Source organism: Glycine max, chromosome 14 (assembly GCF_000004515.6).
Source record: "Glycine max cultivar Williams 82 chromosome 14, Glycine_max_v4.0, whole genome shotgun sequence".
Lineage (NCBI taxonomy): Eukaryota > Viridiplantae > Streptophyta > Magnoliopsida > Fabales > Fabaceae > Glycine > Glycine max.
This window is the reverse complement of record NC_038250.2, coordinates 45,614,943-45,639,800: the sequence shown is the minus strand read 5'-3', so window position 1 is coordinate 45,639,800 and position 24,858 is coordinate 45,614,943. Positions and strand designations below refer to the sequence as shown.

The 24,858-nt window shown below is 34.6% G+C and overlaps 2 protein-coding genes and 1 non-coding gene across 16 annotated transcripts; 1 reads left to right on the top strand and 2 right to left on the bottom strand.

The window, feature by feature from the left end:
- Nucleotides 1-242: 242 nt before the first annotated feature.
- On the top strand, nucleotides 243-10,897 carry LOC102660644 (uncharacterized). Of its 4 annotated transcripts, XR_005888236.1 has the most exons (4): nucleotides 263-676; nucleotides 869-952; nucleotides 4,528-4,619; nucleotides 10,464-10,897. XR_005888236.1 is itself a non-coding variant. In XM_041008944.1 (3 exons), the coding sequence occupies exons 1-3, from the start codon at nucleotides 422-424 to the stop codon at nucleotides 10,532-10,534; spliced, it is 405 nt and encodes a 134-aa protein (XP_040864878.1). In that variant the 5' UTR covers nucleotides 263-421; the 3' UTR covers nucleotides 10,535-10,897. The 4 variants fall into 4 exon arrangements, 2 of the variants coding, with proteins under 2 accessions (XP_040864878.1, XP_040864879.1); XR_418155.4 differs by lacking the exon at nucleotides 4,528-4,619 and having other exon boundaries at nucleotides 243-676; XM_041008944.1 differs by lacking the exon at nucleotides 4,528-4,619 and having other exon boundaries at nucleotides 874-952.
- Nucleotides 4,159-24,326, bottom strand: LOC100812413 (MADS-box transcription factor 23). Of its 11 annotated transcripts, none has more exons than XM_006596327.4 (9): nucleotides 24,154-24,326; nucleotides 23,683-23,907; nucleotides 11,229-11,307; nucleotides 6,251-6,312; nucleotides 5,065-5,164; nucleotides 4,947-4,988; nucleotides 4,834-4,875; nucleotides 4,515-4,669; nucleotides 4,159-4,429 (listed from the first exon to the last, which is right to left on the bottom strand). In XM_006596327.4, exons 2-9 carry the CDS (start codon nucleotides 23,862-23,864, stop codon nucleotides 4,411-4,413), a joined length of 681 nt encoding a protein of 226 aa, XP_006596390.1. In that variant the 5' UTR covers nucleotides 23,865-23,907; nucleotides 24,154-24,326; the 3' UTR covers nucleotides 4,159-4,410. The 11 variants fall into 11 exon arrangements, with proteins under 11 accessions (XP_006596390.1, XP_014622588.1, XP_014622590.1 ...); XM_014767102.3 differs by having other exon boundaries at nucleotides 4,792-4,875; nucleotides 5,065-5,167; nucleotides 24,154-24,308; XM_014767104.3 differs by having other exon boundaries at nucleotides 4,159-4,426; nucleotides 4,792-4,875; nucleotides 5,065-5,167; nucleotides 24,154-24,308.
- On the bottom strand, nucleotides 18,733-19,008 carry MIR5770C (microRNA MIR5770c). The gene has a single exon (NR_161650.1). It is a non-coding gene; the product is annotated as a microRNA MIR5770c (primary transcript).
- Nucleotides 24,327-24,858: the final 532 nt, after the last annotated feature.

The window sequence follows — 24,858 nt, the reverse complement described above, 5'->3', positions numbered from 1 at the left end:
ATTTTTAATTGATTAAAAATTAAAAAAATCATAAGAAAATCATTAAATAACATGAGATGCATAAAATTTTATGAAATTTGATAATTTTTCACCAATAAAAAATATATTCAAAAGAGAGTTTATTAAAAAAATAAATTACTAACATTTTTTCATTTAGTGCATTACATGATTAACTAAGCTCCAATAACCCTTTTACGACTGCAAAACGCTAATAATTAAAGCTTGGAGGCGATGCTAACTCCCACAATTACTTATTCAAACACCTAGTGGCTCTTGATATTTTCTTCGCGTCCTCTAACCTCCTTCACACGTTTCATTCTCTCTCCCTCTCTTTCTCTCTCTGCGTGCGTACGGTCACACACACACACACACACTATTCGTAGATTGAATCCTCCGAAGCAGATCTCACATTCAACCTTCAATGCTTCGTTCTCTTTCCCTCTCCGATTCATCCACGGATTCCAATTCTCAGTTTCTTTGTTTCTCTCGTCGAAATTCGTTTCCGAACACCGCATTCACGCGCCAACCTTGTTCGCTTCGCTTCTCTCGCAGCTTCGTGGATTCCGCTTTCATGGAACGAGTTGCTGCGGTTTCTGTCCCGTTCTACAACGGCGAGAATTTTCCTTCTTCTGAATTCGTTTGGTTTCCGAAAAAATTAACCGCGAGAAAAAGAGAGGTAAAACCGAAGAACTAAAACGAAACGTTGATATGAATTGCACCGATTCCTAACTGTTGCTCGATTTCTTATCGTTTTGATTATTTTTAGCTAAGCGAAGAATGGTTTGAGTTTGTTTTTGGCTTCATCGTGGCGTCACGTGGTGCTTCTTATTGTCGTACACTTACCAGTGTGTATTTTCATGTTATATAGGTTAGAGGGTAGAGATGTTCTTTAATCTATATGGAGCAATAATCACTTTCGATGGAGACGTGCGTTTCAGCGTTTGGATCTCAGGTAACTTAGAATCTAAATGTACGGTGTATGATATTTTAGGTTTAGGAGTTTTTGATAATTAGATGTGTTATTCTAGATTTTTTTTTGCAACTTTTAGTACAGTCTTATATACTTTTGTAGTCTACTTTGTTGGTTCGTTGCTTTGATTCTATATATTTAAATTAGAGTTCCATCATTTGAACATAAAAAAAAAAAAAAAAAATTAACGTCGCACAACTTGTTAAATTATCACTGTGTCTCATTTTTTTTTTTTTTTTATCGTTTCTTATTATATACAACTTTTCGTTACCCCTAATCGATCGTAAACTTTACCCCGTCGAATGCCTTTATTTTTTTTCCCTGGTTGCTTTTCTTTCTTTCTACCCACTCACTGAGATGAGTATCGTGTCACTGTCGGGGAATATTCCTTTGTGTCTTAACGGAGATGTTATAATCTATAGTTAATGACCTTTAGCTGTACGTGGGTTATACGGTAAAAGCATAATAACCTCCTAGTTTGTGAATTGGTCAATGTTGCTTCTTCTAGCATTGTCCTTGGAAGAAAAAAGATGCTGATCGGATGAGCTATCTCTTGCAATCCACACATGTCTAATCCAATGCTCATCAAGTTGATGGAATTAACTTAGCGGCAATATCTAAAGGAACAAACTGCTGTGGAATTCGATTGATATTTATTACAGATTTTATGATTTTATCCGGGACTCTTTTCCTTAGTCACATGTAGTTTTACCGTGTGTTTGTAATTGACTTTATTATTCTATCTTCTTTCAGAGGAAGGCTAGCAACATTTTGACTAACACTTTGTTTCCAATACTCTGCTTATGATTGTCTGAAATTTATTGGAAATTATCTCACTTTTCATTTAATTATTCTTTTTTAATTTAGAAGTGAGACTTATTAAAATTGATGATTTCCAACAAAATTAAGCCAATCACATAGAAAATATTAAAAAAAAGTGTAAGAGAAAATGGTCTTAGCATTTCTCTTATTTTTATGTTTTTTTTCCTAGCAACATTTGGGATGTAGGATAATGGGTTTGCAGATGTACATGAGTCGTTTTATTTCCACATTCTCGGTGTGTCAACTCTTGGCTTTTCAAATCGTATTTTATATAACATAATTATTCATAGTGTGCCATCATGTAATATCATTATCATTATTCCCAATTTCAATTTCAATTTTAAAGTGTTTTTTTTTTACTTGTTAAGTCTCGTTAAATAATTTGATATATCCTCATCTTAGATTATTTGAACTTTTATGTGGGTAAATAAGTTAGAATCTGAGTTGAAATAAGTGAATCTACAAAGCTTATCCCTATGTTTGAAAACAACATAGATTTAAGCAACATTGGAAGAATTTTTAACTCACATTTGAGACAATGCCCACATACTTCGCATCTCTTGGAATGGTTCATTTTGGTTAATCTCATGTATAATTTACTTGAATCTTGTTTGATGGTAAGGGTGTGTTTTGAATTTTTCATTCAGCACAACACAATACATACTGGTGATGTAGGACATTGTGAAAATTTAGTTCAAAGAGACACTATACCATTCAAGGTCAAGGAGAATGGTCTAGAGTATATATTTGGCTATGACTGCTCAAGAGTTTGAAGGCGAGTATTAGAATTTGGTCTTAGGGCCTAACTAATCCCCTTAAACCAACTTGTAACTTGTAAGGTGAGGACTATTGCCCAAGCTTTAATGTAGGACATTATGAATTCAAAGAAAGGCTATATCATTCAGGGTTATAGGAGAATGGTGTAGAGCATATGTTAAATTGGCTATGAATGCTCAAGAATTTGAAGGCAATTATTAGAATTTGGACTTAGGGTCTAACTCAATCCCGTAAAATCAGCTTGTAACTTGAAAGGCGAGGACTGCCCAAGCTTTAATGTAGGACACTAAAAATATTTAGTTGGAAGAGAGGCTCTACCATTCAGGATCATAGGAGAATTATCTAGAGCATATATGTTAATTTGGTTGGCTGCTCAAGAATTTGAAGGCAATTATTAGAATTTGGGCTGAAGGCCTAACTTAATCCCATAAAATCAGCTTGTAACTTGTAAGGTGAGGACTAACCAAACTTTATTTAAGCAATATCTCTAGTTGATGTGGACTAAACCACCACCTTTTGGCTTCAATTAATGACCTTTAGTTGTACGTGGGTTATACGGTAAAAGCATAATAACCTCCTAGTTTGTGAATTGGTCAATGTTGCTTCTTCTAGCATTGTCCTTGGAAGAAAAAAGATGCTGATCGGATGAGCTATCTCTTGCAGTCCACACATGTCTAATCCAATTCTCATCAAGTTGATGGAATTAACTTAGCGGCAGTATCTAAAGGAACAAACTGCTGTGGAATTCGATTGATATTTATTACAGATTTTATGATTTTATCCGGGACTCTTTTCCTTAGTCACATGTAGTTTTACCGTGTGTTTGTAATTGACTTTATTATTCTATCTTCTTTTAGAGGAATGCTAGCTACACTTTGATGTAGATTATAATGATGGTTTTAGTTCTGATTCTCAATAGCCATAATTGTAACTAAAACTCAGTTTAAAATGCGCTAAAGCAGTGATTTTTATTTTCAATATAAGTGAGTTGGATATTGATTTTTGCCATGTGTTTCACCATTCTTAAAGTAATATTATTATTATGACTCATCACTGTTTCCAATTTTTATTTATATATCGATTTTTGTGAAATATAGTGGTCTCTACTCTCTACTCCCACTCGCGTTCATAAAATTTAAGTACTTTAAGTATAGATTACTTGTTGTTTCCTCTTAGTTTAATAAGAACGATATTTATTCATGTCTCTTGACCTGCTGATTAGCTACCTTTTTCAATGCATTAATGCAGTTCTATTTTTTTTTCTTCTTTTCCTTTGGAAGTTATGCTATCAAGTCAAGAAGAGCAAAATTGTGGGGTGATATTAACCATTCATTTTTGAACTTTAAGTGAAATTTTGGTTAAGGGCTTGAGTTTATACATGGATGCATTGTAATTGTTGTATGTATGTTTTTTTTTTCTTGCATAGGCGTTTAAATTCATTTTGCAGCAGTATTATATTCGTTCTGCTGGAATCTGTATACACTTGATTGCAATGATTTTTTATCTGTATTAATCACATCATGTTTGCTTAATGTGGCAGCTTCCACCCATTTGAAGTCCAGTAATAAAATTTAACACAATAAAACAAGTGAAATGAATCACACATCTGTGCGGTTTGAAGAATTTCTTCCTTGATTTGAGTCTTGGTTTCTCATAAGATGCTTTCATTGTTTCTTACATACATGCTAGGGTTGCCTTTTCTTTTTTTGATAATTTCAAATTAAAATCTTTAAGCTAATTTGTTTGTGGTCTATATGCCACATTTATATGAAAACATTGAGGTTAAAATTTGAGTCCATTTTCCTTGATAGCAATTGAGAAACACACGTCCTGTAAATGGATCAATGCAATTGCAATCTGCTGCAACAATCAAAACAAAAAATTGATATCAATGCTTTTGCATCATAATCATTGGTCTACTAATTAAATGATTGAAAGCTCATACCCCAATTTTGTAGTTCCTGAAGGTTCCTTGTAGTGTTGTTGCTGTGGCTGGCTTAGCTGGAGATTCACAGGCACTTGCAAATCCTCTCCTATGCCTAGACCATTTGTGAGAACAGAATCTCTGTTTGTTTTGTTATCATCTTTTGTTCCATAGACCTGAGTTAGTAAAACTCTTTTAAAGTTCAGGATAAACAGAAAACAAGGTTGTCCTAATTTAAAAAGTGTGTCATTTAGTTTGAGGGGATTATTTTAATTTGATCTTTCATCCAAACCAATACCTTCTTTTTCAATTCCATGTTTTCTTGACAGATTAGGTTTACCTTCTGATACAGTTCCACATTTTCTTGGTGTATGAGGTTTCCCTGCAGAAAATAAAAGCAATATTTTAGTTAATAAATACTAAGATTATTAGTTTTTCTGTTTAAAGACTGACCTTCCGATTTAACTCTTGTATTTCATCCATTAAAAGTTGATCCTGCATATGCCAACATTATGTTATTATATCTTTATGTTCAAACTTGAGCACTGCATTTTAAATAGGAAATACAAACCTTTTTCATTCGGACACCTCGAAGGCTAATTTCTAATTGGTTCTCCAAATTTTGTAATTCTTTGACTGTCAAGCCTGACAGTTCTTCCCCCATCATTTTCCTGCTACATCAAACAAGAAGTAAAATGTGTGTATTGGAAGTTTGGAACCTTAATAATTGATAGTTCACTATAAAGGTTAGAGACAAATGTGACAATGGATATATTTACTCTAGAAAGTACTTTTTGTGTGTATTATTATAATTATTTGACAAAATTCAAGAGATGCTCAAGTTATTCTTTTGTAATTATTTTGTAATTATTAGACAATGTATTTGATAACAATAATAGTAGTAATAATAATGGAAGGGATTCAAGTACTCCAGAAGTCATTCTTGATCGCTTACTCCACTTAAGAACTCTTTATAGAAGACTAATTTAATAAATCTGACTGTTAAGTCATGAGATATTATCTGGATAGTTGATATTTACTTATATCTTGTATATTTAATCTACTTATAAAAAAACTAGATGAAAGTCAATGTCCATAGATTAACAATTGATAGAGCACCAATCGATAAACTAATAGAATACAATATTGAACACGGAACAACAATACACTTGTAGTTTTTGAGTAGATGTTCTCTATTCACAAACTACAATTAACAACACAGTTGCCTAATTGCACGCCCTACATATGCAGTTATTTTCTTTGAATAACTGTCATTATGCAGTTTTCAATACAGAACTAATGCAAGATTAGTTCTTTAATATATTCCCAATAATAACTGTCTACAATCCATCAATGGATATTTTCTAATCCATTTGGATCTTGGTTCGCATCACATGTCAAAGCATTTTATAATCTGTACTGCATACCTAATCATGTTTACACATTTTGATCTCTATAGGTTTCTAATGTTCATATGGAAAGAAGAAATTATCGAGAATGCTGAATGTGTTAAATACCCCACTAGTGACTAATGAGTTATTAATTACATCCATAAATACTAGGGTGATTATCTCCTGAAATAGCTTCTTAATCACAGATCTTATTAACAGCTTTACAATAACTACACTTTTTTTTATCATAATAACATGTTAAATATGCTAATAAATCTAGACTGCTATCAAGAGTTCCTTTTAATGCTGGTTGTTCTTTTAAACTTGTCTTTAGGATAAGCATATGTTGTTTTGATAAGGGTGTACCGGTGACTTTCTTGCAAATTGTGTAATTGTTGCCTTAACATTGCTGCCTCCCTTTGCCAAAACTAGAAATTGAAAGAAATAAAATAAGGTTTGGTTAGATATTAGAGGAAGAGGAATCACCAGACATATATACTTTTATCAGAAATAATTTTTTTGGCTCTCATACTTATTTAAATGATACAAAACAGAAAAAAAATTGATAAATATGAAGTATGAACGGAACAACACAAATTTATTGGTCACTTATCACCTTATGAAGTGCTTGAAGATTGTTTAATGTACAATTCACATGCATGAATACTTCTAAACTTTTGAAAATTTTACAACTTTCGATTTTGGGACCTGATAAGTTGTATATGATGTATTTTTGGGACTTAAAATAGACATTGACGTAAGTGATTTTACCATGGTCCAGTTCCAAAGATCTTATTTATATAGGACCTGAATCTGGCTGAAAACCCCCAGATTTCTGTCTTCTTCCTTTGTATAGTATTTTGCTTGCCAAGTTTGGGATAGAGAGAACTCAATGATCTCCAAGAGTAGCAGTACTAATGAACTTTGTGAAAATTTCTGCATTATAATGTATTCTTCATTTAGCAAACTAGTTTATATTAACTGCTCTAAACTATCCATCCCAATAGAAATAAAGGTCCTATACAGGAGACAATATTTATAGAAACTATTCATCCTAAGAAATAGCAATTATTGTTGTGAAACCGGGGGTAAACCAGAGAGATTTAGACCAATGGGTCATGAGCAATTACATAATTGAATTTGATATCACACTTTAATCCAAAACCTTAGACTCAGGTTTATGGGTTTTTTCCTCATTTATATGACACTCAACTTTTCCACTTCTAACCAATGTTGGACTTCACCTTATACTTGTACTCCAACAATCTCCCCCTCAAGTATGAGTCTCTTCCACATGGTAGTTTTCCCTTGAGCGAAAGCCAATTTCAATCCACGAGTATCCAATGGTGATCCTTAGAGCTTAACCGTGATTGTCCCGACTCGTCTAGCCATTACTGTTAACATGCTCTAGTACCTTGCTCCGTCGCAACACCTGCGAGCCCTGAAGCCTGGCCTACATGCATGGACTCACTCACCAGGAAGACTTTCGATACAAGAGATTTCCATGTCCATGGATCTCTCACTGTCATCTTACTCGTTTGAGCTGATCACCAAGTCGAACCATCAACTTAGATACCGAGGGGGGTAAGTCGGGGAGATTTATCCCCATCGGTTACACAACAATTGATATCAGAGCCGAAAGACATACCCTACTCTAGACCTTCTTTCATTTAGATCACCAGCATAGTTAGAATCCACATATCGCTAACTCCTTCATGTCAAACTCCTTGCTCAACAGTGATTTCAACTCATTCACATCACACAAATAGTTACCAGCAATCAGCATATCATCAATATATAGTAGCAGAAAAATAAAAGAGCCATCATCAAGGCTTCTCACATAAACACATCAGTCATACTCACTTGCCTGTAACCAATCTGAAGCATGTAGGAATCAAATCGCTTGTACCACTGCCTTGGAGATTGCTTCAATCCATATAGAGACCTCTTCAACTTATAAACTAGCTTATTCGATCCACCTTTATTGAACCCTTTTGGCTGCTCCATGTAAATTTGCTCTTTTAGATCACCGTGAAGAAAAGCTGTCTTCACATCCATTTGCTCCAAGTGCATGTCACGACTAGCTACCAAGGTTAGCACCGCCCTGATAGAAGTGTGTCTTATGACAGGGAGGAAAATCTCATTATAATCAACCTCCTTATGCTGTGCATACCCCTTTGCTACTGGGCGAGCCTTGAACTTTTTCCCTTCTTTTTTTGATACTAAAGGTTTCCTCTTGTACATTCATTTGCATCCTATGGCTCTCTTGCTGATAGGAAGCTCAACTAGCTCTCATGTCTGATTCTTTTGCAAAGACTCCATCTCTTCCACCCTAAACACCCATCCATTTGTCTTTCTCCGTGCTATTCACGGCCTCTTGAAAAGTAAAGGATCTCCAGCACTAGTGAGAAGTGCAAAAGCAACCAACTTAGCCTATTCTTCAAACCCATATTGGACAACGGGTTTAATGGTGCGACGATCTTTATCTTTAACAAGATTTTACTCCTGATGCAGTCCACCTAGACTCATAGATCCAGGCTCAAGTATGGGTGTCGCCTCAGGTCTTGGACTGCATGGTTCTGCCCTCTCAAGAATCACTGGCTGGTGCTTTAGGTCAACCTGAACCTCCATGGAGTTAGGGTAAGCTTCATCAAACACTGGCATAGTTGCATCAATTATCTCTGGCAACATGGGTTGCTAATCAAACACTACATCCTTGCTGATCACTATCTTCTTAGAAAATGGATCCCAAAACTTAAACCCTTTCCTCGTGTCCTTCCACGTTCCTATTTCCCCTTCACGTACAGACCATCGCCTTACAAACTTCCCACTGCATTCTGTCTCCCTTGAGAGTGAGACATAATTGCAATCTGTATTGCCTCTAGAGTGATTGAGTCTTTCTCATACGTTAAGGTTGTCACCAAATGTTCGTAAGAACACAACAAAATACATGTTTTATCCTCGTCCTCAACATTTACATCCAGCCTTGCCAGATCACTGATAATCTGATTGAAGGCATTCACGTGCTGTTGGAGGTCCGCACCCTCTTGCATCTTCAGTCCATACAGTTTTTGCATTAGATACAGTTTGTTCGTCAACGATTTCAACATGTATTGACTCTCCAATTTCTTCCATACCTCCCCCGGAAACGCCAACTCCATCATGTGATAGAGAAACTCGTCTACCAAACATAAGCGTATGGTTGTCGCAGTCCTCTCTTACAACTCCTCCCAATCCAAAGCCTCCGTATTATTTGACTTTGAATCGCGCAGCACCTTTAGAAGACCTTGTTATGCCAACAAATCCTTAACTCGCTTTTGCCACAATCTGAAATTCCCAGTTCCATCGAACTTGCCCACTTCGAATTTGGCCCCAGAGTTAAGCATTCTAATACTAGTTGTTAGCAATAACCATCGAAATTCTAAAGGGTATGAGAGAAATCACATACACAAACACAAGAGATTTAACGAGGTTTGGCAAATGTTTAGGAAGAACAATTAATTTTTTACAGTATCAGGATTTGAAGTGGAAACATGTAGACTTGGTACAAAATTACATGACATAGGAGAGAGATCCTTCATGGTGTATATGTAGGTGATTGTTGAACACATAAAGGCCATCCTTCCCGAGTGTTCTTTTCAAGAGGACTTCATGAGATTTGACAAGACAATGTTGGATGAAATTTAAAGAGAACTGAATTGTCCCTAGCAAATTGACTATGGCTCACTGGGCTTTTGTGACAGAAGAAATAAGATTTTTAAAAAATGAGTGAGGTGTGTGGTTTGTAAGAAGAATGAAATGATGTGGAGCCAATTAAGTGATTGACACACCTTCACCATTACCCTTGAAAATGTGATCAGATCCTCATAGTGGATTGTTTTCCATCAAGTTTTCTGGTTGTGGTGTAACATGGTGTGTTGCACTAGACTCAAGATACCAAACTTAGGAGGTGTTGGTTTCATGGTATAATTTTGCATTTCCGGGAATATTATGCCAAGGAATGTTATTCCCATATACATGTTTGGTTGGTATTTAGTAATTGTAGAAAAAATTAAAATTTATTTAATGGAAAATTAAGTAAAAAAGAAATATAGTAGAATGTAGTAGGAATAGGTAGTTATTGTAGAAAATAACTTTCATTCTCATGGAAATGTGAGATACCCACCCCTCCTCATGGGAATAAAATTTGCTTGAAACATGAAGACTTAACTTTCCTAGGAATACAACATACCCAAGAATATAGTTTCATAACCTTGTAACAAACATGGGTATATGACTATATGTATTCCCACCCTCATATTCCTAGGAACGAAAGAACATCACTTGAAACAAACCCCTCCTTAGTTGTTGGGACCATTGGAGTGTGAAGATTGTGGATCGTTGAATGCTGGATGTGCTTTTATTTCAAATTTCAAATAAATATTCTAGAAGCTTTAGGTAGTTAAGATCAAAATCAGATTAAATCTAATTTGATTCTCCCTATGTTATTTTGTAATCAAGGTGGTCAGGGATCTCTCCTAGCTAACTCTGCCTACATAACTCTTAACGTAATTCTAATCAATATTTATTTTGTAATCAGGGTGCTTGTGGAGGGAATCAAACCAAACCTTTCTAGTGAAGTGCTTCAATCCATACAACCCATGTTGGTAGTTCATTCTACAAGCTGCACTTTGCACCCGTGTCTTTGATTGTATAGTTCCATCCGAGAAGAAAGGTAGAAGTGGAAGTCATTAAAATATCTATTTCTTTCAGAGTGCTTAACTGGCATCATAATTTGTTAATTATGTTATGCTTTGGCCAATGTGAATGTTTGTAAAGAAGAGTGGTAAACATTTTACTTTTTTGGTGTATATGACCATGCCAACGAAGAACTGAGATGTCCTGCTAAGTTCCTGCTTTTATCTTATTAAACACAGTGGGTGCTAGATTCTCAATTTTTCAGGTAGGTTTTCGTAGATTTTAGAACAATCTGTTGCATTCTACCCTTCAAAGAGTTTGTCATGGTTTACTGAATCCTGAACTTCAGAAAAGAATGGCTGGGAGGAAGTGCTCCAAATTGATTTGCTTATTTTTCGAATGCTGCCCCCAAAATGATGATAAAAGGTTTTTTCTCGAACTTGAAAATTGTGGTGTCTTAATTCACCGATACTCTGGAAAGAAAAATGAAGAAACTAGCAAACTTGAGGATGCAAATATTACATTCCAAATGATATTTTTCAGTCAATTCTTTTTCCACATTCAGGCATTTCTAATGGTCTATGCAAATTATATATCTCCTAAGTAATTCATGTGAAGATTGTAAACTCCCATGCATATATTGGCGCAAGATATCTATAATAACTACCTTAATTTCTGAAGCTGAACTCCCAAGTTGACAAGGTTCTTCTTTTGATTTGTTGTATCGGTCAATTACTGATTTCATGCTGGAAAAAGTCATTCAACAACAAAATGCGTCAGATATGTGCTCTGTTGACTGTAACATTCAACAAAAGCAATTAGGTTCATCCAATGCAGATTGTAGGAAGAAATGTTTATACCTCAATAATCTTTTATCAATTATAAACTTGTTCACATGTCTTAGGAATATGAGATTTGGGGATGGATGCTTTAATTGATGTAGTAATTATATCCGGTCTTTACTGTGTAACTTCAAAATTACTCTCTCTCTCTTCGAGAAGGGGGAGTAAATTGTGTAATATATTAGTTCATGACTTTCGCTATTGTGAAATGATATATATATATATATAGTATGTCAGTAATTTGGATGTGATGTTTTTGCCTTATCTAAGCTTTACAAGATTTAGTATCTTATTGGAAGAGTATTTGGAATACTATCTAACTTTTTATAAACACAGTTTCTCTTACTAACTAAAATGTATATTAAAAATTATAAATTTAGGAGAAAATCATTGAAAAATAATATGATTTACAAATTTTTATGATTTTAAATAAATTTCAATCTATAATAATTGGAATGAATAAGTTTAAATTTTGAATGCCCCTGAGGGTTAGTTTCAAAGCAAATAAGTAAAAGAATTAAAGTTCAAATTTACAATGGATTGGATTATGTTATTGAACAAAATTATTGTGTTAGTATAGAGCAATAAGAAGAAGAGAAAAGAATAAGTAAAAAAGAGAGAAGATACCAAGTTTTAATGTGGTTTGGCACACAATGTATGTACTTACGACTACACTAAGAAAACTTTCTTGTTACTTGCACATTTTAAAGCTTACAAGGTGTCTTTATATATAACACTAATGAGACACAAGTTTTTATAAATCAAGCGATGTGAGACAAAGGAATTAAGACCACAAAACTCTAACAATTCTCCCACTTGGGGTCTAAGTTCCAAACTCTAGCAGCTCCTTGTAAGCAATAAGTTCATCGACTCTTTACCTAGTGTAGCGCCTTCATCTTTAATTATCCTTGAAAGCTAATTGAGGCAATGCAAAGCCTCAACTTGTCAATTGTAATAGCTTTAGTCAACATATCTGTTGGATTCTCTGATCCTAAGATCTTTAGCAAATATAAGTCTCCATCATTTATCAAGCAATTTATTTTGGGCCGTTTTCACTTTGTTAGGTTCATTGGGGTTATTGTTGGTTGCAATTTCCAGTTATCCCTGATAAAATGATATCTTAATTGAATATGCTTGCATCTAGAATGGAAGATTGGATTCTTAGCAAGACTTATAGCATTTTTACTGTCACTGAACATTGAAGCATTATCTTGTTCTCTCCCTAATTCATTGAGAAAATTCTTTAGCCAAATCATCTCCTTAGCTGCTTCTGAGATAGCTATGTACTCGGCTTCCGTGGTTGAGAAAACAACTCTATGTTGAAGTTTAGACTTTCAAGTCACAACAGTACCTCCCAAAGTAAAAATGTAGCCTGTGGTGCTTTTCTTGGTATCAAAATCTCCTCCCAAGTCTGCATCTGAAAATCCTTGTAAAGTGAAATTGCTTTTTCTAAAGCACAAACACATCCATGAAGTACCCTTCAGATATCTGAGTATCCACTTTACGCCTTCCCAATTGCTCCTTTGCTGGATTTGATAAGAACCTACTGACAACTCTCACTGCATGTGCTATGTCAGGTCTGGTTCACAAACACCAACATCAACATGTTTAGGCTTGATAGCTTACCCTTTGCCGCCATAAGCTTCATTCCTTTTTCACTCATGTGTCCAAGTCTTTGATGTCATAGGGTTGAATTATGACAGCCTCAGTAACTACTACCATATCCTCATCTACAATCATGTAAAGAGATCCTCGCTTCTTTCCACGAGCCATAATGAGACTGCCTTTTATTACCTTCCAAGATCCATCTCCAAAAGTGGTGTAAAGCCCCTCATCATCCAACTGCCCTATAGATATTAAATTTCTCTTTAAGGCAAGAATATGTCTAACATTATGCAATGTCCATAGGGATCCACTGGAGGTCTTGATGTCAATATTACCTCTTCCAACAATGTCAAGAGATTTTCCATCTGCAAGGTAAACTTTCCCAAACCTTCTAGAAATATAGTTAGATAATAAATCTTTAGAGGGAGTGGTGTGGAATGACGCACCTAAGTCCATAACCCATGAATCAACAGGACTATCCAAGCTGCAAATTAATGCATCATCAAATTCATCAGCTGTTGCATTTACGGATTCATCATCATCACGCTTCTTATTTTTGTAAGTCTTGTTCTTCTTTGGTGCCTTGCACCAATTGGTAAAGTTACCTCTCTTGTCACAATTTCAGCAAAATAATGTCACTTTGAAATTTTGTCTGACCTTTCCCTCTTGACTTTGATCTGCCTTAACCATTATGACCCTTCTGGGTAGTCCTTCCTCTGCCTTCAGTATTCAATGCTGAATTGGAAACATGACTAGAAGATTCTCCTGAATCTCTCTTGCGAACATCTTAGCTTAAGATCAAGTCACGAATGTCACTAAGTTTTAATGTGTTCTCCCTTGTAGAACTACTAATTGCAGTAACAATTGCAGTAACAATTGCAGCCTAACTATCCGATAGTAATGACAATAGAATCAATGTCTTCACTTCATCCTCAAATTTAATCTGCACTGACTCTAATTAGGCAAGAATAGTATTAAATTCATTAATATGATCAGTTACAGAGTTACCTTCTCCCATCTTGAGGTTGAACAACCGACGCATCAAGTACACTTTGTTGGCTGCAGACGACTTCGGGTACATATCTGATAACGCCTTCATTAAGCCTACAATAGTCTTCTCATTTACAATGCTAAACGCGACGTTCTTGGCTAATGTCAATCGGATCACGCTAAGAGCCTGTCGATCTAGCAAGTTCCATTCTTCTTGCCTCATGTCGTCTGGCTTATCCCCTGATAAGGATTGATACAGCCTCTTCTGATATAGATAATCCTCTATCTGCATCTTCTAAAAGCTGAAATCTCTGTCATCGAACTTCTCGATCTTCACCTTCCCCTCTTCTAATGTCATTGCTCCCACTGTGATGCAATCCTCCCTAGGAAGGGACCAGCCACTAAAGCCATGAGCAAAAGGCTCCAAGAGGATTGGGCTAAAGCTGCTGAAGAAGGCCCTGGGGTTCTCATGAACCTCAGGGTAGATTTTTGAGCCCATGGGTCAAGGTTGGGTCCAATTATCTTTGTACATATTAGACTAGGATGTCATTATATTTGGTCCTTATATTTAGGGCTCCATAATGTAGGTAGGGTATCCTAGAAATATAGAATTTTTCAGCCCTTGTATTTTAGGGCACCTAGACTAGTTTTTGTAATAGGAGTAGTTTGTAATTTCACATGCACTAAGCGAATATTTGATGAGTGTGTTGGGAAATAAATTTAATTGAATTGACAGAAGCCCAATCCAATTAAATTTTAGAGGGGGGGGTGAACATTTGCTTACTACACCTCATTGCCACATCATATAGTCACACTTTGTACATGTCCTTCATGCTTTACATGCCTCATGACACCTAAGCACACTTAGTGGAGAATCTTGGAATTGATCTTGGATTAGTGGGTTGAACCATAACTAAAATTCACTAATCATAATTAGTGAAATTTTGGCTCCAAAGTTTGGCTCCACAAATTCAATTTCAAATTCAAGTGAAATTGGAATTGAAATTCAAATTTCCCTCCAATTTTGTGTGACACTTAGGCTATAAATAGAGGTCATGTGTGTGCATTTTTTCAACTTTGATCATTTGAAAATTAAACTTCAATTTTCAGAGCACTTTTAGAGCATAAAATTTCGTGCTCTTCTCTTCCTCTCCCTTCATTCATCTCCTTCTTCCTCCAAGCTCTTATCCATGGTCTCCTATGGTGGTGAGCTTCTTCTAGACTCATCTTCTCCTTGAAGTGGCATCTCATCTCTCTCTTCCTTCTCCATTCCGCTGCCATTCATCTTCCAAGAAACAAAGGAATCCATTGATGAAGAAGATCCTAGGCCTACAAGCTCCAATGGAGCTACATCACACTGCCTCCTCTAAACTAAGAAGACTCTCACTAATTCCTTTAAACTAAGGAAATCTCGTGGAATAACCAAAAGCTCTGATACCAGATGTTAGTATAGAGCAATAAGAAGAAGAGAAAGGAATAAGGAAAAAAAAAGAGAAGACACAAAGTTTTAACGTGATTCGGCACACAATGTATGTACCTACGTCCATGGCTACACTAAGAAAACTTTCTTGTTACTTGCACATTTTAAAGCTTACAAGGTATCTCTTTATATAACACTAATGAGACACAAGTTTTTACAAACCAAGCGATGTACGACAAAGGAACTAAGACCACAAAACTCTAACATATTGGAGTTGCTAAAAATTATGGAGTATGTTTTGAAAGATATTTGCCTTGCTTAGAAGCGTAAAATTTTGACCTTTATGTTTTTTTTTAATGAAAGGTTGATTTTTGTTGCACAAGTTAAAGGGAAATGTAGAAAATCTCTTTGATGAAGTGTGAATCTTCTATCTCACCTAATTTCATCTCAGAAACATGTAGTACCTTAAGGTGATCTTCTATTAACAATATATCTAGCATAATTTGTATTTTTTAACAATTAACAAATGATGCATGGGTGAAGAACAAGAACTAATCAAAAGGAAGTTATCTTGAGAGTTTGCTCCTCATTTAGCCAACCAATAGATGCAAGCATTTCCTTCTCGCAAGGTGTGATTGAAAGTTTATTGGGGAATTCGAGGGGAGTAAACACCGAATAGATTTACACCGGTGGACCACGATCCACCACATAAGGGAACTTGACATCATACTTTAACCCAAAACCTTAACGCTTAGGTTTATAGGTCTTCTCCTCACTTATATGGTGCTCAACTTTTTCACTTTTGCGTGATGTATGACTTCACCTCACACTTGTAACCCAACAATCTCCCCCTCAAGTGTGAGTCTCTTCCACATGGTAGCCTCCCCCTCGAGCGGAAGTCATTATCATCCACAAGTATAGCCATTAGAGCCCACATGCTCTAACTACTTGCGGTACTTGCACCGCCGCTCTATTTGCGGGACACGCTACCTGGACTCACCACGAAGAAGACTTTTGATACAAGGGATCCTCAAGGCTAAGATCCATCGCCGCCGTCTTACTCATCTAAGCCGGTCACCAAGTCGAACCAACGACTCTAATACCAGTTGTTGGGGAAATTCGAGGGGAGTAAACACCGGGGAGATTTACACCGATGGACCACGAGCCACCACATAAGAGAACTTGATACCACACTTTAACCCAAAACCTTAAGGCTTAGGTTTATGGGTCTTCTCCTCACTTATATGGTGCTCAACTTTTCCACTTTTGCATGATGTGAGACTTCATCTCACACTTGTAACCCAACAAAGTTTGCTTCAAGTCATGGTCAAGGAAGGACTGAATTATAGAGATGATAGGTGCATGTTGATTCTGAACAACAACACCTTGAGAGATCATCTATAACGCTACTTGAGAATTTGTTGGAGTAAAAATGTGAGGTTAAGTCTTGCATCGAGTAAAAATGAAGAAGTTGAGCATCATATAATTAAAGAAAAGACCTATAAACATGAGTCTTAAGGTTTTGGGTTAAGGTGTAGTGTTAGGTTCACTTATATGATTATTCATGATCTATTAGTGTAAATCTCATCGGTCTTTACCCCTCGATTTTCCAACAACTGATATCAAATCCGATGGTTCGACTTGATGACCGTGGACATGGAGATCCCTTGTATTGAAAGTCTTCCGAGCGGATTGAAAATGACTTCCGCTCGAGAGAGAGACTACCATATAGAAAAGATTCACTTGAGGGAGAGATTGTTGGAGTACAAGTGTGAGATGAAGTCTTACATCCAATAGAAATGAAAAAATTAAGTACCATATGAGTGAGGAGAAGACTCATAAATATGAACCTTAAGGTTTTGAGTTAAGATGTGGTGTGAGGTCACTTATATGATTGTTTATGGCTCATGGTGTAAATTTCCTCGATATTTATCCCCTCAATTTTTCCATAGAATCCTCATCTCAAACCAAGTTATTATCTTCTCATGTAAAGCTTGTTTTTCAATCTCATCATTACTTATAATAATCATATCATACATATATACTAGAAGAAGCATGAGTTTGCCAACACGAGAATGTTTTTGTTTGTACCCAAAGGATATATAGCCTGGGTGAATCCTCCAAATCATGCTTGAGGAGATTTTTGAGATTATACAATGTCTTCTTTAGCTTGAAAACCTTAGTTTGCATAAGCGTTGGTACTTCTTGGTCAGCTTGAGGGAGTGGGTCTTTTACCATAATCTTAGAGTAAGATATTTGTCTAATTAACACACTTGTGCAGGATCTTGGTGTCCTCCCATGCGTTCAAGGACCTTTTCCCTCCCAAGAAGTTCAAAACAATTATCCTTAATATGGCGTGACCATTTATAATAAATGTAACACTTCTCACGGTTATCCTTTATGGAAAACTTCTCATAGGAAGATGACCTTCTAGTGGAACCCTTTCTTGATGCCAAGGTTGATTCCTCGCTAGATTTGCCTCCATCCAACATGATTGATCTTTGAGTTTCTTCACCTCACAATATAGAACACTTCTGACAATGAAGAGTTTCTCCTTGTTCAAAATCTAACGTCGAATATGGTTGTACTAAAAAAGTTGGCCAGTGAGAAACTTAAAATTCCAATTTCTCGATGAACCAAACCAATGTAGCAGACTCACATGTCATCTTCTAACTCTTGTATTGGTCCATCTCAATCCATAACCCATTTAAGGTTTCATAGTAGTCTATCGCCGAGAGGCTTCTCTGCCTAGTGTTAAATATCATACTTCTGATCTTATAGCAAGCAACAACATCCTTCTTTGTGGAATATGTCTGGCTAAGGTCCGAAATTTTTCCATGGAGTGGAGAGGGGTATACAATTCTAGCTAATTTTCAAAGTCATAAAATGCCATAGGCAAGTCTTAAAAAGGGAATCTTCATCATCCACAGCTTTAAACTTTGGGTTAGCTTTGGCTGAAACATTTGGCACGCTATGGTTAGTAACTATACTACTATAGTCTAGGGTTGCAACAAAAAAAAAATCAATATTTGAAATATATTCGATTTTCCCAATGTGTCTTTATTTGTTTTCCCTTTTTTGTAACCATTTCTTGATTTAACCTTTTTTTTTATACTACCTTCCTCTCTCTGAATTATTTCGTAATTGCAGGAACAACTATTGTATTATACTCTTGTTTTTTTTTTTTTTTTGCTTAATTAATTGCATCTCCATCAATTGGACCACTTCCTATTTCGGTGATGTTGAGGATTCAATCAACGCTCCTTGCTCGGGGGTAGGAGCAGGAGAAGATGGACAATTTCAAAAGACCCGGTCATAACAACCACACTTCGAACAAATAATACGAAGACCTTCATAAGCCACTTTATACCATGTCCATCTACATGTACCTTGCCAACAATAGGTTATCTAAATCAATCTCCACACAAACTCCTGCAAATAGTCCTCACAGCACTTTCAGAATTTTAGCAATCACTTTGATTGGTTTTCCAATAATGGTTCCCAAAAAAGAATTAGAAGGAAACTTTCATCATAATAAATCTTGTTAAGACTTGGGAAACAAATCCAAACCATAGTCCTATCACCTTTAGTTTCGAAAGAGATAAAATGTGGACTCCACACGTTGACTGCCAAGTAGTGATCAAACAGCATCTAATTAAGGTCAACCAGCCACAACCTTCTTTGTCTTCTTTAATATCAAATTTAACTATATATAGTATACATTATCCATGTCCATTAATTTGAATCCCACTTTTGTCTTCCATAATCATGTGATCCTTCATGGTGGGAAAACCAATCGACTTACCCAATAACTTGACAATAAAGGCATTCTGCCAGAGAGTACACAACTTCTGAAACAACGAAGGTTTCACCCTTAATCTTGGCAAGAAAGGATTACCTTGCTCAAAATTCATATGAACAAGCTTCTAATTGATAAGACCAAGTTTTGGCCTTGGTGGAAGAATTGGTTTTTGCCCAACACTTTATCTCTAAAAGATACAGAAGGCCAAATTTGGTGGTCTCTCTAGGCAAGTTGGGGAGGCAAAAGAACATCCTATCCTGTCTTCATTATATAATACATCAAGCATATTAAACTTGCATGTTATGTAAGCATTTTCTTTTTGTTGCAATTAAACTTAGATGAGCTAAATCCTATGAGCTCGGTAGGACCAAGAGCTCAAAGAGCACTTCTAGAATTATACTTACATATTGTCCATTAGTAAAGTCTACCGACAATAGAATTATTCAAACTTACATCCTTGTGAAATGAATTCGACTCTTACTGACTAGATCAATATTTGTTGGTATTATTAATTTTATTTAACTGATTTAAAACCTCACTAATTAGTATACTACTTATTTGATTATATATTCTTAATAAGAACTATTATATTAGCTAACATGATAATAATGATGAGTAAATTTTGACTTTTTAATATTACATGAATATCAAAATTAAAAATTATTAAAAGTTAGATGACAATTTAATTAAATTTTTTTTTATCTAGGATGCATTGATAATATACAGATTCTTTGTATTGCTACTTAACTATAGATTGTTTTGTATGAATTTTTTTTATAATAATTATTTTTAAGTCATATTTACAATTTTTAATTAGTTGATAACTTTAAAAAAAAATTACACTAATAATTTATTAAAATTGAACTTTTTTTATTGTTTAAGATCATGAACAGATTTAAGAGGCTCAATCGTAAAATCTGACCCTGCCCATTTCAAAATTGTATGTATAATAACATTATATATATATATATATATATATATATATATATACTACATTAATATATTTATATTATAAATATGAGAGGGAATTTACTTACGAACCAGGAGTAACTTTAAAATGTTACTCTCAACCCTTTATTTAATTTTAATCTAAGACTTCATATTATATGTATTTTTGTTTATGAGTCTTATGATTCTATCTCCTTTTTTGAAAAAAAAATGTGAAATATTTGAGCTTTCATTTATATTTGACCATTCATATATTCTATATATATATATATATATATATATATATATATATATATTGACTATTTGAATATAGTTCTCAATAAATAATTATATATTTCAACTTTTAGAGAAATTAGATGAGAGAAACGTTATAAAAAAATAAAATTGATAAGTTTATTTTAACTTATAAGAAAATTTTAATTTTATTTTTTATTTTATTTTCTTTTTCTATAAGTGCATATAAATAAATTTATTTAGAGAATCAAATGATTGAACATAAATGATTAATATATTGAAGTTAAGATTGAATAGTTTGGATAACATGTCTGATAAACTAGAGGCTTAAGGAAGAAAAAAAAGTTTTTTCAGACAAAACTTTTTAATTTAAGTTACCTAAAATAAGAAGCAATAATGTACTAAAACAATATTGAAAAATAGTACTTCCCGTAAAGGAAAGAAGGAAAGCTGTAGATTTAACCGAAGGGTTTCTAAGAAGATATTATAGGAGAGTTTAAAATTATTTTAATGACAAATTCACAATCATATGTGACAATACCACAAATTACTCATCAATCTCAAATATGGTGAAAGTTTAATTTTTACAGAAAGAAACATGGTGAGAGTGTTGTTTTCATGCAGCGTCTAGATGGAAGTGTTTTTGGGTTCCGCTAACCCATAAACCCAAAATCATTAATTCAGATTTTGTCATTGTTCTGTTCAAACTTCAAACTCATTTCAAACCTAATAACTTTTAGTTTGGACAATGAGTTTTTATTTTTAAACTTGTGAACTTGATGACTTAACACGTTGACATATTAAGTTATTTTTTTATTATTTGTATATATTTTTATTTATTACTATTATTTGCATGTTTTAGAAAACTTTAAGTTTTTTTTACCTGATAGACTTGATCCTATTCAACCTGTCATTGATCGGGTTCGATTAGTTTAAGTTTGATAAAGAAAATATACAAACCTAATCCAAATTGAAATATTTTGATCAGGTTGTTAAGTAAATGGGTTTAGTTAAATTCCGACACAACTTGATCCATACACACCTCTGCTTCTAGATTAATAGCAGCTATATAACGAGCTTCCTGTGTCAACTTGAGGTAAGTGTTGATGTAATAAGTTGGTTTTTCTATCAGTTTTGGAAAAACGAAGATAGTAAAATTGAAGAAGCGCGACACGAACCCTCGACCTCAACACCATTGTGGACACAGGTAAGTGATCAGTCTTTCCGCTCCACATTAGCTTTCGCTCGAAATACCCCCGGTTACTAGTCATGCATCCAACCACTTGCAATTGCACAGGTAATGTTATCCATAGGGGTGAAAATAGTTATGATGGTGATTATTACTCAATTAGTCTACATCAAATTAGGTTGTCAAACTTCTTTAGAAAAATAAATTTGGTTAAGACTTTTATAAGAATTTATTTGATTGAAAATATCATATTTTAGATGATTTTCCATTGGTGTTATTATTATATCATATTAGGGCTTTTCTAACTAACTCCGAGTAAAAATGGGGTTAACATAATGTATTAAAATAAAATATTATTTACTATTTTGAATTTTAAGCATGTTTGACATACAGAAAGAATCAAATCTATAAATTTATTGATGATTATAAATTACAAAATAATATTTTAAATAAATTATTTTGAAGATTATATTAGACCTTAAAAATAGGTTTATATCATAGAAACAAGTTAGACTCGACTCTTATTCCAAAATCTAACCTATCTATTTTTTAGTTTATTGTTTATTTTACAAAAAAATTCCTGTCGACCTATTAAGAAATACATCAAACCTATGTAAAAAAATTAATATATAAAATAGGCTTTTTTGAGTAGTTAATAGGTTAAGTTAGACTTTTAAAAATGACAAATCAAGTCTAAAAGCCCTATAATAAGTAATACAGATTTAAACCTTGAATTTTTAAATTATTCATACTTATTTAATGTAGCCTATTTCCATTTCTGTTCATAAAAATAAATATTTTTTCACATATCCTTCAAGATGGGAAGGTAGAAAAGTAAAAAAAAAAAAAGAAGAAGAAAAATAATGTATTTAATGAGTGAGACGAGAAAACAAAAAGGAGAAAAAAATGAGGTGTAAGATATTTGGGAATAAAAAAATTTGGTATTGATATATTAAAAATAAATAAATCAGATACCTTAATCCTAAGTGAGAGGGAAAAAAAAAAGAGAGAAATGGAAGTATAGTAAATAAACTAAATAAACTGTATAGAGAGGGAAAATCTGTATATCTCATTACTTTACTGAAAAAATAAAATAAAATAAAATTATACCAAGCCAGGTGCTCCAGTCATATATCTTTGGAAATGGAAGCGAAGTTGCCCGTACTAATAGGTGATTTTCCACTATAATTTAAACCAAGCATAGAAAGGTTGTCCGGGACAAGCTTATTTGCATGTATAAATAATAAGTAACTTGGTATTATTCAAAATTGCTAAAACACTAACCACGCGATCTAGCTCATTCAACTTTCAACATGCTGTATGATTCACAAAATGGAATCCTTATCTCACTGATTAACATCTTACGGTCTTCTTATAGAACAAACTATGTTTTTCATCAATTAATGTGGGCCTCTTCAGCACTTTACAACAGTAATAAGATTACGCCACGCACCTATTTTTTTTTCATCCAACACAACTGTTCTAATTTCTAAACTCACTCCACTGCATCTTTGAAGAAAACACCACTCCTTCACTCAACACAACTAAAGAGTAAAGAGTTTTGTACCTTTGGACATAAGGAGAAATTATTACTATAATATAATTAGCTATTAGCGCTTTTATTACAATAATAGTATTAATTAATTAACTATCATGTCACCTGTATATTATTATAACCTCCAGATAAAAACTAAAGAGAAGGGAACCCAAACCCAATAGTACTAGCCACTAACCGTAGAATCCAATAGCACCACCTCTATTGTGCGTTTGTGCTACTGCTACATATTACTAACCGTACGAGTAAGCACCGGACGCAATCATTCTTCTAATCCTAAACCTTCTCCGTTTCAAAGAAAGCGTCGCTGGTCCCTAACCTAACCAAGTGCTGCTTTCGTTAATCGGTTCTGTTAATTCACTATAGGAGGATTTTCAAATATTATATGCAATCGTCAAGTGCAAAGTTTGTGTCAAATATCTTCGGAAACGAAGTAATCATGCGGTTATGAACAAACACAACACAAACAGCTAGCATTCAACATCGATGCACAAATCGTAGAGAAAGAAAAATAGATCGATAGATGAATCTCGTACCCGGAGCTGGCAAAATCGTAGAGTTTTCCGGTGCTGGAGAAGATCATAACTCCGACTTCAGCATCGCACAAGATCGCAAGCTCCTTCGCCTTCTTCAGCAAACCGCTCCTCCGCTTCGAGAACGTCACTTGCCTGCTCGTGGAATTGTCGATCCTCCTTATCACGATCTTACCTCTCCCCATACCAAACCCTAACAATCAGATCCTTCCGAACCACAAAATACTCCTGCAAAACAGATCCAGAAACGATTTAACGAAACTTCAATTTGATGAAGAAAAAGAAAAAAGAAAGCGAAATCAAAAGAAGTGGTTGTTGCAAAAGCGAAGTAGAAGACGCGTGGATCCACATGCTGTAGTTAACAAGGAAGAAGAAGAACAAATTGATTTTCCGAGAAATACAGAGAGAATCTTAAAAAGAAAAAGAAAAAGAAAACTAAGAAGAGAGAAGAACGGAAAGAGAAAGAGTGATTACTGAGGAACGCGTTGGTTATAACAGACAAAGCGCTGGCTGAATGCGCATCAGCCGCACGAGCTAGCTGCTATATAAGGAAAGTGATGAAACCGCTTTTGGCTAGTGCAGTGAAACCGCTGAATGGGAGCAATAAAACCACTAGTGGTTTTCCTGAAGTGCCACGTGGCCAATCAGGTTCTCGTTCCCGAGAGATGATTCGCTCATTTTATATGTTTCTCGTTAGTCGTGCCAACCACCGGTGCTACGCTGACGCGTGGAGATACGAATACGTATGCCGTAGATCGTACCGTAGTTGCTTTTTTGGGAAATGGCGCTTCTTTTAAATAATCGCCAGGGGTGTGCTGTGTGTACCGCGAAATCGCAATCGCAATTTTTGTGCATTGTCTAATATGTCCTCAGTCCTTTGTACATTTTGTACTTTGCACCACCAAAATGCTTTTCGCGTGGATATAATAGACTATTATAAAATTTACAATGCATGCTCATAAAAATAAAAAATAAAAAACAGCAGTAATATATAATACCTGTTGCGTCGAATTATAGACTATGTAATATACTAGAGTTAAGATACGTACACCTTCACGAATTATATGCTTCCTTAATATATCCAAAAAAAAACACTTCATTAATATATTAAAAAAACTAGTAGATAATATTTTTCTTTGTTTCCGTCTTTTTATGATATTATATTTTCTATAATTTATA

Excerpts from the sequence above, each read along its gene's own strand:
- LOC102660644 (XM_041008944.1), top strand. The coding sequence starts at position 422 with ATGCTTCGTTCTCTTTCCCTCTCCGATTCATCCACGGATTCCAATTCT. Across the intron at positions 677-873 it reads TAACCGCGAGAAAAAGAGAG|AGGGTAGAGATGTTCTTTAA; the intron begins GTAAAACCGAAG and ends TATATAGGTTAG. Across the intron at positions 953-10,463 it reads TTTCAGCGTTTGGATCTCAG|GGTGCTTGTGGAGGGAATCA; the intron begins GTAACTTAGAAT and ends TTTTGTAATCAG.
- LOC100812413 (XM_014767102.3), bottom strand. The coding sequence starts at position 23,864 with ATGGGGAGAGGTAAGATCGTGATAAGGAGGATCGACAATTCCACGAGC. Across the intron at positions 4,876-4,946 it reads TACAAGAGTTAAATCGGAAG|GGAAACCTCATACACCAAGA; the intron begins GTCAGTCTTTAA and ends TATTTTCTGCAG. Across the intron at positions 4,670-4,791 it reads ACATGGAATTGAAAAAGAAG|GTCTATGGAACAAAAGATGA; the intron begins GTATTGGTTTGG and ends TTACTAACTCAG.